At 36.8% G+C, this 13,559-nt stretch overlaps 1 protein-coding gene across 2 annotated transcripts in view; it reads left to right on the forward strand.

Annotated features, from left to right (window-relative positions):
* Positions 1-9,856, forward strand: part of LOC136877312 (juvenile hormone esterase) — a 138,229-nt gene extending 128,373 nt beyond the window's left edge. For both annotated transcript variants that reach the window (XM_068228502.1, XM_068228503.1), the window contains exons 8-9: positions 547-679; positions 7,955-9,856. In XM_068228502.1, the coding sequence (XP_068084603.1) occupies positions 547-679; positions 7,955-8,129 (308 nt within the window). In that variant the 3' untranslated portion in view covers positions 8,130-9,856. The remainder of the gene's footprint in view (positions 1-546; positions 680-7,954) is intronic.
* Positions 9,857-13,559: the final 3,703 nt, after the last annotated feature.

The raw sequence follows: 13,559 nt of genomic DNA on the forward strand, positions 1-13,559 counted from the left end.
TTTTCCTGTGGTGATAACTATGTAGGATTATAACCATTCATATCACCAAAAGAACACTTTGAATTATCCCTGACTTCTCCTAACATAGTACATTTCAATGCTTATTTATACTTTTAAAATTTATGACACCTTTTATAACACGTGCTAAAGGCCCTACATTTGCTTAATCTGACCATGGGTATGGTTAGTTGGAAATAGGAATTTCAACAATAGTTTAATGAATGTCAATACTTAAATGTATGCCATTAATGTCATACGCAATTGATGTATTATAGTATGGTCAAAAAAAATCATTGTTGGCCATTTTTCAGTGTATGGCATTTTGTGCATCGCTCTGTATCTGAAGCTGTTGGCTCCTTCAATTCGTTAACTGTTTACGCGTGCGTTATCACTACGGTGTATTTGCTTACTGAATGTCACCGAAGTCTCTCCATTGTTCATTCACAATAACACAAGTTTCTTTACTTCTTCTTTATCAGTTTCTCAAATAGCTTAAACTTATGTAGTGTATGGTTATTAACTGTATGTATGCTACTATTCTTGCAGGTGTAAGTCATGTGGAAGATGTATATTACATCCATGCTGTCAAGAACATTCCCTACAAGCTGTTCAACTTCTCCCCAGAAATGCTGACTTTACGGAGGATGGTGACAATGTGGACTAACTTTGCTAAATTTGGGTGAGTATAAATGAGTTAATATCTCCAGCATTAAAGAGCACAAGGAGTGTCATACAGCTAATTCATTCCTGTCAGATGTGCCAAGAAATGCAACATTGCTTCTGATGCGCTAGTATGGGGTTTCGTTGCCTACATAAAATTGTCATAACGACCATGACTTCAGTGTTCAGATTTTATTTATTCATGTCAGAAACATCACAATAAATAAAAACTGACAAAAACAGGAGTGTAGCCAAGGAGAATTTACTGGGGGTTTGAAACCCCTCCCCCCATGGAAAATTTACAAAAAGAAAATAAACAGAAACTGACAATAAACAGTAAAAAGAATAAACATTCAGAGACTGGAACCAACAGATCTGTTGAATCTATTTTGTAAGAAGCCTCAAAAGTTGGATTTTAGACTGTAAACTTAACATACCATTCACTGTAAGACTGTTGACCTTGATCATATTGTTCTTGTTCTGTATTTTAATGTAAGATTTTGTAGTGTACTGCAATCTGAATATCTACATAATTTGCTTGTATCAGTATCCATATAATGACAAGTCATGCATGTGCGCACCACACACGCATAAGCACCTTTATTATATTCTACCATTTTGTAACTACTGTATACCCCCAAAACCCCTGCCCCCCCAACATTGGCCGACCCTGGCTACACTACTGGATAAAAATAATAAGAACACAGAAGAGATGGATGGATTTTTGGAGCTTCTAGATCAGACAACAACAAACATAAATAATGAATAAATGGAGAGTTGCTATAGTAGCCCCTGTGTATACAGGAAAGGGTGATAGACATAAAGCTGAAAATTACAGGCCAATCAGTAGGACATGCATTACATGTAAGATTTGGGAAAGCATTCTTTCTGATTATATTAGACATGTTTGCAAAATTAATAACTGATTCGATAGAAGGCTGTTTGGGTTTAGAGAAGGTTCTACCACTGAAGATCAACTGTAGGATTCAAGCAAAATATAGCAGATATTTGGGATTCAGCAGGTCAAATAGACTGTATCATGGTTGATCAATCTAAGGCATTTGATAGGGTAGACCATGGGAGACTACTGGCAAATACGAGTGCAATTGGACTTGACAAAAGAGTGACTGAATGGGTGGCTATCTTTCTAGAAAACAGAACTCATATACCGGTAATTAGACTAGGCGAAGCTTTATCTGACCCTGTAATAATTAAGAGGGGAATTTCTCAAGGCAGTATTAATAAACCTTTATGTTTTCTTATATATATTGCACCGTTCCCGCGTCCAGGCATGGACACAAGAGATCCTGACTAGCTCTAAATTCAATTGGTTCAACGACTAAGTTTTATGGGTATGGGTTCCGTAAGAGAAAAACGTTCAGGTCGGTTAATGGTAGATTCTAACTAACGTTGAAAGACGTCTCTTACCCGTTACTAGTTAGATACCATACTCTTATTAGCTCATAGAGAAGTTGTCGTCAACTGAAGATACCACTATCTTATAACTAATACTTATTCTAGGAACACATAGAAAGAATGCTGAGGTTATACTATCTCACATTTATTTAAATATTAATTTAGACATTATAAGAAAAATCATCTTAAATTCGACCAATGAAAACTTCTTGAAGTGAGTAATTCGTTGTTATTCCTACAGTCTGTATTCTTCACCAACATCTCAGAAAAATCATATCCTCCGAACTCATCGTAAATAAACGCATTCTAGGATTCTACCATTTCATTTCATGAGTCCATTGATCTCTCAACATTATAGAATATTAGAAGAAATATTACATAACATTTGGGAATTAAAAAGAAACATATGGTTTCATTCGTAGGCAATTCACTTACGAAGTTGGGCGATAATGAATTAAACTAATATGAATGAAATTAATTATATTTACATGTGCCATACTGGCAAGAAAATAAACATTAAAATCAAGAATATTAAGAGTGTTGGATGAATCCTTTAAGAAGAAAAAAAATAAAAATTGTATCAATTACTATTTACAATATCTCTGATTAAACTTTCTTGAGAAATAAAGAACGGTTATGGAATCATCGAGTTGGTGTTCAGATAAGAATTGGAGTTCAAATTGTCTGAATATCAGTTATTCTTCGAATAAATATGAAATTCAGTTCGTTACTACCTATTCCTTACTCACAGGACTGACACATATTTCAATTTACACTAACTGTCTGTCTCGATGCAGGTGTAAAATTCTCAATGAAAACTATCTCAAAACTTCTCCTGATTTTGAATTGACAAGTACACTCACGTATGTTTCACGGTTTAAATATTCACATTCGCATGCTCAATTGCCTCTTAGTTACTCATATTTCCCTGTGTCACTCACCATAAGCTAAGCTATGTCCAGTGTAAGTCGTAATCACCCTCCAAGTAACGTTATCATAAGATTTAACTTATAAACTTAAGGTAATGTGACCTTAATTTTAGTGATAAGTATTAGTCTACGTGCGTATTTGGTTGTAAGAAACGTCATCATACATACCCTATGAAATTATCATCACACCTACTACTAACGGAAAATCTACTTGGTCAGAAGACACTATCTTCGACTAAAAATAATCCGTTTTGAATAGCTATGTCACCAGTGATTAGTCTAGTAGGTTGAATATTGTTCAGAATAATGTTATACACAGTGAGAGTTTTCAAATTCATCCGAAATAATTCAGTGAAGGCTTAAATATTATCATGACTACATGTATGACTCTCTAGACAATCCTAACATTGATAAAAACATTGCTCTATCAATCTCGAGATCGTATCCTAAGCTATGTGAAAATGCATAGGATTAAGAATTATCATATGGAATTGGCAAGAATTCACTGACACTCTCAGAAACATCATTTGAAAATCACATCGTCTCACTTAGAAGAACTATGACTATCTCTCTCGAAGAAAATAATAAATATGACCATCATAAATCACTTTCATCCTTATACCATATCTATAACGCGTCAATGTGCCGTGGCATTCTTAAAATGCCCTCTTTACTTCCTATCGTCATAGTGCCAAATTTGACATCATAACTCTGAGTAATCTACTGCCTTATTCCTTCATAAACACTTCCTATATACAATCTCGCACCGAGTGACTTTGATTAAAATAGTATACACTGGTGTTAATCTCAACTTCACACTTTACTCTTCACTGATAATAATAATAACACTAACTATTTACTCTCGCATATCACTGGAAACATTACGATCGGAATATCACTTGGTGACCACGCCTACTAATGAAATTGACATTTCATATAGATGAATACCTACTTCCAATAATCTCATCTAGACGTTTATCTACGCACTGTCTTCGCACAAACACACATATCAACATATAATTATAAAAGGTAATATTCTCTTACTTACGAAAACGACTCAGATAATGGACTTAGCTTTGCTCAAGGTGGTCTCGATATCTTCTCATCTCCGGTCATCTGAGATTAGGATCTCGTCATCTGGTTCCTCCACGAGTGATCGGGTTCATCGTAGCTCTCCACAATTGATTACTGGTCATCTGGGATGATCAACATCGTATTGCCTCATCAGGATCCAAATAGTGTTGCCTTGCTTCTTTACAGGCTCATAGTGGAATCTCGTACGTATGTAACAGAATAATAACAAAATATGTGATTCATTGCTGTCATTCTTCAACTAATATGTCTCTTGTGAAGCTCAAATTGTATGGATTTTGCTATGGTAGAGTTAGTCCAATATGCTAGCTCCAAATCAACTAGGATAATTATTAAGTATTTATTCCAATTTGAAAAGGAACTTCTTTCCTCTATATTTTTATTGGTGCGAACGCACTCAACAGCTGATCAGTACGTATCTTTTACTATTAAGCGGTATCGGGCAAATTTATTTAAGCTCTGCGCCACTTCATGACGTAGCTCTATTGTAATCTGGTTTATCTCCTTTTATAGTATTTTATCTTTTGCGCAGCGATTAAATCTTGATAACAAGTGTTGGGCGTGTAGCCGCGAATTATATTTCCTTCCAAATTACGGTATTTACTCCAGATGAATAATCTCTTTCAGTCTAGTCCTAAGTCTTCTTATTGCTTCAAGGTCTGATTATATATTGAGTGATGAGCAAATTTTTTTCTTAAATAATAGGTTTAAATAATGTCCATTTGTCATTCTTTTCCTGCGCCTTCTATACATGGTTCTTTCCATAACTGACTGATGAAAATAATTACATTTCGGCCCGTATTGACGTTAAATGCATTTATTTTAACATTTTGATTGCAGAGACTCCATGTTTGTTCCTACCAGCCCGTAAAAAGAACTGTGAAACTGCACATTAAATATCAATAACTAGCAATTACCCGTGGCTTCGCTCGCGTGAATTTCGTAATTTGATCAAAGTAATCATTCCTTGGCATTGTACTAAAACATTATCTGAAAGTCCTACAGTATAAAAACTCACCCAAAAACTGAGGTTCATTCACTCAAGAAATTCTTTGTAAACCATGTTTGTGGTATTACCTTTTGTGGCTAAGACGACCATGCGACATAGAACTGTACATGTGAGAAACAGTCTTCTCTCAAGTCAAAAAAATAAATACATGTTTCTTTATTTTTAAAGGAGATTCCAAATACCTATTCCCACATCTATAACATCTTCAGTTTTTGAGATATCTGTAAGTACCCCCATAAAAAGAATTCAACCCCTCGATCAGTCCTTCCCCCACCAGTGTATTTTCCGAAAACAAATATGTATGTTTCTTTATTTTTAAAGGAGATTCCAAATACCAATTTTCACATCTGTAACATCTTTGGTTTTTAAGATATAAGTATCCTCATAAAAAATAATTCAACTATTTTTCACTTCTTTTCACCCCTTAAGTGCCTTCTTAGATTTTTTTTTTGCTACTGGTTTATGTCGCACCAACACAGATGGGTCTTATGGCGATGATGGTATAGGAAAGGCCTAGGAGTTGAAAGGAAGTGGCCGTGGCCTTAATTAAGGTACAGACCCAGCATTTGCCCAGTAGGAAAATGGGAAACCACAGAAAACCATCTTCAGGGCTGCCGACAGTGGGATTCGAACCCACAATCTCCCGGATGCAAGCTCACAGCCGCACGCCCCTAACTGCACGGCCAACTCGTCTGGTTTTTCCGAAAACAAAAAGGTACATATTCCTGTATTTTTAAAGGACTTTCCAAATACCAAGTGTCTCGTCACTAACATGTTAAGTTTTTGACATATAATGTAGATATACTGCACTCATTTTAAAAATTCACCCACTTTTCCAATTCCTTTCAGTCCCTTAACTGGATTTTCCAGAAACTAAAAAAATACATATTTCATTATTTTTAAAGGAGATTCCAAATATTAGTTTTCATGTTTGTACATTTGTAACACTTTCAGTTTTTGAGATAAATGTATAATCATAAAAATAATTCAACTTCTTCTCCACTTCTTTCCACCCCTCTCCTGCCTTAAGTGGCCTTTCCAAAAACAAAAAATACGTGTTTCTTTATTTTGAAATAAAATTCAAAATACCAACTTTCACATCTGTAACAGCTTCAGTTGTTAAGATAAAGTATCCCAATAAACATATTTCAACTCCTTATTTACTTATTTTTAAACCCACACACCTTACGTCAATTTTCCGGAAAACAGAAACAAATTCGTGTTTCTTTATTTTTAAAGGAGATTCCAAACACTAATTTTCACATCTCTAACATTTCATTTTTTGAGATATGTTGGCGGAGTTGCAGAGGATCAAACCAGCCTTCGGGCTGAATACCCAACATACATACAAGTACCCTCATAAACGTAATTCAACTCCATTTTCACCCCCCCCCCTTTCCTACCTGTTAAGTTGATTCCCCCTCCCCAAAAGTGCGTGTTTATTTATTTTTAAAGGAGATTCCAAATACCAATTTTCACGTCTTTAACATCTTTAGTTTTTGAGATATAAGTATCCTCATGAAAAGAATTCAACTCCTATTTCACTCCACCTCCGAATGTTAAGTTGGTTTTACCACATCCAAAAAATGTTTGTTTCTTTATTTTTCAAGAAGATTCCAAATTCCAGTTTCCATGTCTGTAACCTTCAGTTTTGAGATATAAGTTTCTACAGAAAAAGAATTCAAGTTTTTTCTCTTCCTTTCACACTCCCTCCTTAAGTGAATTTTCCAGAAATAAACGGTACCTGTTTCTTCAAAAGAGCTTCCAAATACGAATTACCATGACTAACATCTTCAGATTTTGAGATATATGTATCCTCGTAAAAGGAATTCATCGCAAGTTGTGAATCTCATTATAGAGCCGTATTCGAATTCAGAATAAGAAGTTGATACATTAATAAAAACCACCTTTCCAATACATAGTAATCCTTTATACTGTATTCACAAATCTTGTGGTATTCCTTGGGGAATGGCTGGTCATTGGTATAACTACTGAATAAAATTGGAGATAGAACACTACCCTGAGGTAATCCATATCCTGTGCTCTCTAATGGATTGTGTTGTCCTTGAAAATCAATAGGTCAGCTACTTTTGCCAAGGTTTTTGTTTGCCAAATATGTACTGTTTGGAAATTGTCTCAGGTGTCGAAGTAGAAAAGTTCACGAACCATAACAGTGACCTCGCCCCACTGTAAACCAACTCTTTGAACTAATTTTTAAAACCATTTCCTCAGTAACATAACTATCCTCTACAAAAGCAATTCTTAACTAAATGTAGCAAAAAAAAAAAAAAAAGACTGATAGATCAAATTTTCAGTAATTGCTTAATTGCTCTACGGAGATAAATAGACTGGCACAACAGTGAAAGAATATAAGAGGGGAATGACAATGATTTCCAGCAGAAGCATCCTATCACGGTTTCTGATTTCTTCTATCCTTTTTTTTTAAAATCCAACATTCCTTATTTTAGAAAGCAATGTTATTTGTTGTATAGGCCTGTTAACCATTACTCAATTTATTTTTAACTTTAAAAGAAGAGTACTGTAACATTTTTCTCAAAATGTAATTGATCTAATCATTTCTTTGTGAATCAGAACAATGCCACCCAGTATTTTCAACCCAACCACAGTGCTATGTAAAGCTGTCTTAACTCTGTAGTTGAGAGCATAATGCTAGGAGCTCAAAGTGTTGATAGATTCTCATCTAGACTCTTTAAAAGAATAATACTTTGTAGTGAATCTAAAAATTGCCTCAATGTAAAATATTATAACAAATTTTTACGTGGTGAATTGTCACTTACTTATAAGTTAATTCCCAGTAAAGTACTGAGCTTGAAATAAATCATTACAGGAACCCAACCCCGGAACAGTCTACTCTCCTGCCTGTAACATGGAGGCCATACACACCTGAGGATCCTGCTTATCTTCACATAAGAAGCCAGCTAACAGTGAAAAGAAACATTGAGGAGAGAAGGATGAAATTCTGGGACAGTGTTTATGAACGCTATGCTAATTTTACTTGTTAGAATGTAATGTGATAGCACAAGTTTGAAATGACCAAGTTTATCATCATCATCATCATCATCATCATCATCATCATCATCATCATCATCATCATCATCATCATCCCCTCATACAGGTCTTGCTGGATTGGGATGTTTATGGCACCTTTCCATCTTCCTCTGTCCAACCACCATTGTTACCTCGTAACTGTGTTCCAATGCAGGTTTCTTTTTATTATATTTTCTTTGATCGTTTTTAACCACCGAAGTCTTGGTCTCCCTCTGGCCCCATCCTTCAACTGGGTCTCCATCTTCTGCTTTGTCATCTTTCCCTCTTTCATCTCTTAATACGTACAGTAAAATTCATTTAAGTTTATCCTTCTCCATTCCATCATAAAGCTTTTCCATTCATATTTCCTTCCTGATGTCCTCATTTACATCACCCACACTTCATTGGTACTTCATTCCTCCAAACCTTACTTCTCACACTCTGATGGAATTCATTCATTCATTCCCTCTTGAGTTCTTTTACTGATCTCTATGTCCAGCCCTGCACCCTGCATCAGTTTGCTTCCCAAGTACTTGAAGTTCTCCACAATTTCAAGGTTTTGTCCCCTTATTTTTATAAACCCTTCCCTTCTATTCCTTTAGTTAACATCTCAGTCTTACTCTTTTCCACGCTAATTTTCATTCCATGATTTTCAATAATCTCACTCAATATGCAGAGATGCCCTTGTTCTTCCTCTCTGTTAGCTCCGCACAACCCAGTATTATCTGCAGCTTCCTGCTGCCTTTGTCTCCTTAACAATTTCATCCATAAACATTATGAATAAGAGTGCTGATAGTAAACTTCCTTGTCATAGTCCAGCTTCGTTCCAAAACCACTTTGTCCTCCCCACATGTGTCTGGACACTGCTTGCACATATTCTATCATTTATTTTCCAAAACCTTTTTGTTGCATTATTTTCCATATTTTTGGTCTGGTTACACAGTGCAAATCTTTAAAAATTAAAAATAAAGGAATGTTATCTTCATGTTATCTCTTCTGAATTCCCAATGTTTGCCAACTAACTGCTTCATACTGAATATGGGGTCTAGTGTTGATCTTCCATTTCAAAATACATATTTCTCTTCTTGTAATTTGCCTTATACCTTTCTCCTTGTCCTCTTTCCTAGTCATCATCATCATCTGGAGCAGTTTCCAACCACATGTTGGGTCTGCTTGGAACATAAGCTTCTCAATCGTTTTCTGTCCATACACCACTTCTCTTCTCTTACTGTCGTCCAGTTCCCTTCTCTTGCCTCAATGCTCTTCTTTACACCTCTCAGCCATTTGTCCCTTGGTCTTTCTCTAGGTCTCCTCCCATTCAGCTCCATTTCTAACATCTTTCTTGGTATCCTCTCTTATCCCATTCTCTTAACATGTCCATATCACTGCAGCCTTGATTTTTCTATCTTTTCCTGTAGGGGTACCTCATTTACCATCTCCCGAATGCTCTCATTACTTACTCTGTCCATTCTTGTTAAACTCGCTGAAATATGAACATGATTGCTTAATAATTATTGCATATCTTCTTGTCCTCCTCCCCCTTAAATATAGGTATTATTACTCCTTTACCCCAGTCATTTGGTACCAGTTTGTCTTTCCAAATACATCTAAATAGTCTTTATAGATGAGTTATGTGAGATTAATCCCAATTTTAATAATGTTTTCCCTTACTGTCCAGATACCTTGTAACAATGATTGATAATGTAAGCAGTCACTTATATATTCATATCATGTATTAGGACTTAAATTATATCCTAAATAAAATGATAATTTTGAATGGAGATTTGCCATGTCCATTTATCATAACTTCGGGTGTTCCTCTAATAAAAATGTTATTGGAGACAACACAATCTCCACAGAATCTTCCTACCCTGAAGAATATGTTTCAAGACCCAATTTATGAGTGAGAGGAAGGTTGAAAGGGCAATGGAATTTGTATCTGACGTGCAGGAACCGCTTACTTATTGTATATCTTCTCTTGTTTTCCTTTATTTCCAAGCCCCTAGCTTCCAGTCCTCTCCAGTCAACCTACCCTAAAGAAAATATTGTTTTATTTGCAAGTTGCTTTACGTTGCACCGACACAGACAGGTCTTATGGCGACGATGAGACAGGAAGGAGCTAGGAGTGGGAAGGAAGTGGCCATGGCCTTAATTAGGTACAGCCCCAGCATTTGCCTGGTGTGAAGATGGGAAACCACGGAAAACCATCTTCAGGGCTGCCGACAGTGGGGTTCGAACCCACTATCTCCCGAATACTGGATACTGGCCGCAATTAAGCGACTGGAGCTATCGAGCTCGGTGAAATATTGTTTAAGATCAAATTAGTTAGTGTTATTGGCTTTACATCCCACTAACTACTCTTATGGTTTTCGAAGGCACAGAGGTGCCAAAATTTAGTCCCGCAGGAGTTTTTTAAAGTGCCAGTAAATCTACTGACACAAGGTTGACATATTTGCGCACCTTCAAATATCATCGGACTGAGCCCGGATTGAACCTGCCAAGTTAGGGTCAGAAGGCCACCGCCTCAAACATCTGAGCCACTCAACCTGGCTGTTTAAGATCACAGTGACCAACCATCCTGTTAGCAGAATTGCTAGAACATAATAATTTTATTATCAAAAGGAAGGGATAAAAAATATACAGTCAAACTTCTGTAACTCAAACGTCTATAACTCAAATTTTCACTGCAGTGGAATCTTATACACTCATTACAAAAATGAAGCAAATTTTCAGTTTATCCACCAGTGTCTAATATTTATGGTTAGATAGTAAGTACATAGTCTAAATTATAGCAACGCTGCATTCTTCATAGCTGGCGGCCTTCGACTCAGGATTGGTAAAGAAATCCAGTATACTAGAGCTGAGGTGACATCAGCAAGCTTGTTAGTGTGCCTTGCTTCTATGCACTGTACATTAAAATGCCTAATCATATGTTGATTATGACAAATTGCTTCAAAATCATCACTTAGATGCAACAGAACTTGAACAATATTAGCAACGTCAATTTATCTCAGGTGAATCAAAGTGTTGTTGCCAAGTTGTGGAAAAAGTTCCAAGAAATACATTCAGTATCAGATTGATATCGTGCGTGTCCACACAAAACAACAGCTAAAGGCTGGTATATACGCATATCTACACATAGACACCCTATGCACACAGCTACTACACTGTGCCATGAGCTTCAAGGTGCCACATGACTTACTGTAAATACCCAAATAGTGTGTAATAGACTCCACGATAGGGGACTGTATTCAAGAAGATACCCCAGGACTCCTCCACTTTGACACAATGTCAATGGTCCAGAACATTGGTTTACCCGCTGATGACAACCCTCTATGCATATGGAAGGCAAGAGGGGAACATTACAGTGAATCATTCTCAGCAGAATGTCACCACCAGCTTGAAGTTCAGCACTATTCTGGGAAAGTATCACATTCGGCTACTGTACTTCACCGGTTCACATTCAGGAAAACATGACAGCTGCAGTCTATGAAACACAACATTCTCCAACCTCTTGTAAATGGTTTTGCAGAGACTATAGGAGATGGGTTTAAAAATCTACAGGATGATAATGCTCATTCACATCATGCAGTAGCTGTGAATGGGTATCTAGAGGGATCAAGATCTGCAGGAATGGTTGACGATGATGACGCTTGTTGTTTGAAGGGGCCTGACATCTAGGTCATTGGCCCCTAATGGTACGAAATGAGGAACTGTAATGAGAAATTAAAAGTCCAAAATCATCCACTGACCAGAATTCAAAACGCAAGGGTGAAGAATGAATGGATGGATATGAATTTAAAACAATCAGTGGATCTGACCCACAGTGCCTTACATTCACAGAAACTGATGTAAAACAATAGTATTACTGACCAAAGAACTGCTTCTAAAGCACAATATTGAATCGATGATGCTTGCTGTCTAAAGGACTCCAAAATCCAAGTCATCAGCCCCTCATAATGGTACTTACCGCTAGGAAAGTAGAACATAATATTTGTCATGGTGCGGTATTAATCAAAAGTAGTGTAGACTCGCGGTATTCCACACATTATGGTACTACTCACAGGTATTGAAATTTGCACATGAAATGCAGACCTATGGTGTTTTGCACATTGCGCTGCCATTTACAGGCAACGCAAACCTATGGTGTTCATCACATAAATGTACTAACCACAGGGACTCGTATTATCCCATGGTGTTCCTCATATAGTAAGTACTAATCAAGGGCAAGCCAGAACCATGGTGTCACTCATATAGTGGTACTAATCACAGGTACTGTAAAAGCCGACAGTGCACTCTAAGTGGGGGGCTGACCGCACGGTGCTCCTGCGTGTTACTAATCACAAACCTATTTGGTACCTAACATAGTAGTACTATGCGCAAGTAAAAGCAACCCATGGTATTCCCCACATTTTGGTACTAATCACAAGTAGTTTCATGGTTCTTATACAACATCCTGTGGTCGCTCCTTTCAGTCGCCTCTTACAACAGGCAGGAGATACCGTGGGTGTATTCTTTGTCTGCGTCCTCCACGCACAGGGGGTTCTGCAGAATGGACTGGTCAGCGTCTTTTCTGGGCATGAACTGCATAGAGCATCCATAGACCTTTCTTACAAGAAAAATTTCCAACCATCAAAACCAACCACTAATGATTCAGACCCTGAAAAATGCTGCTATCGAGGAGTCCGGCAGTTTACTTCAAGAAATGCTCAATGATTTGGCACACAGCTTGCCCTGTTGTATACAAGAGTGCCTCAGGTTTCGTGGAGGACCAACATACAGGGTCATAAAAAAATAATGCCTCGATTAAAAAAAAGTTGTAACATTGAAACCTTGTATGTTAAATGAGTGATTCTTTCACTGTGTGGTCGGCTCTTTCAGAGAACTTATCCAGGTGAAACTGCACCTGATAACAAAGCTATTACTCGATGGTTTAATCAGTTAAGAGAAACAGGGAACGTAGTGATAAAAGGTCAGACAGGCAGACTAAGAACATAAGAGGAAAATGTCGAACATATAACCCAATCGTGTGTTTGGAGCCCAAAGAAATCAATTGCTCAATGAAGTCTCATGTTGCAAATTCCAAAAACAACAATTCAAAATGTACTGCACAAACGGCTATGACTTTATGCGTATTAACTTCAGTTAAGACAGGCAATAAAACATACCGATCAACCTAAGCATACGGAATTTGCTATTTTTATGTTAAATGAAATGGATGAAAATCCAACTTTTATAAAGGGATTAATAATAATAATAATAATAATAATAATAATAATAATAATAATAATAATAATAATAATAATTTTGTTTGGCTATTTCTAGCTGGGTGCAGTCCTTGTAAGACAGACCCTCCGATGAGGGCGAGCGGCATATGCCATGTGTAGTTAACTGCGCGTCATTGT

The sequence above is a fragment of the Anabrus simplex genome, chromosome 7 (assembly GCF_040414725.1).
Source record: "Anabrus simplex isolate iqAnaSimp1 chromosome 7, ASM4041472v1, whole genome shotgun sequence".
NCBI classification, from domain to species: Eukaryota; Metazoa; Arthropoda; class Insecta; order Orthoptera; family Tettigoniidae; genus Anabrus; species Anabrus simplex.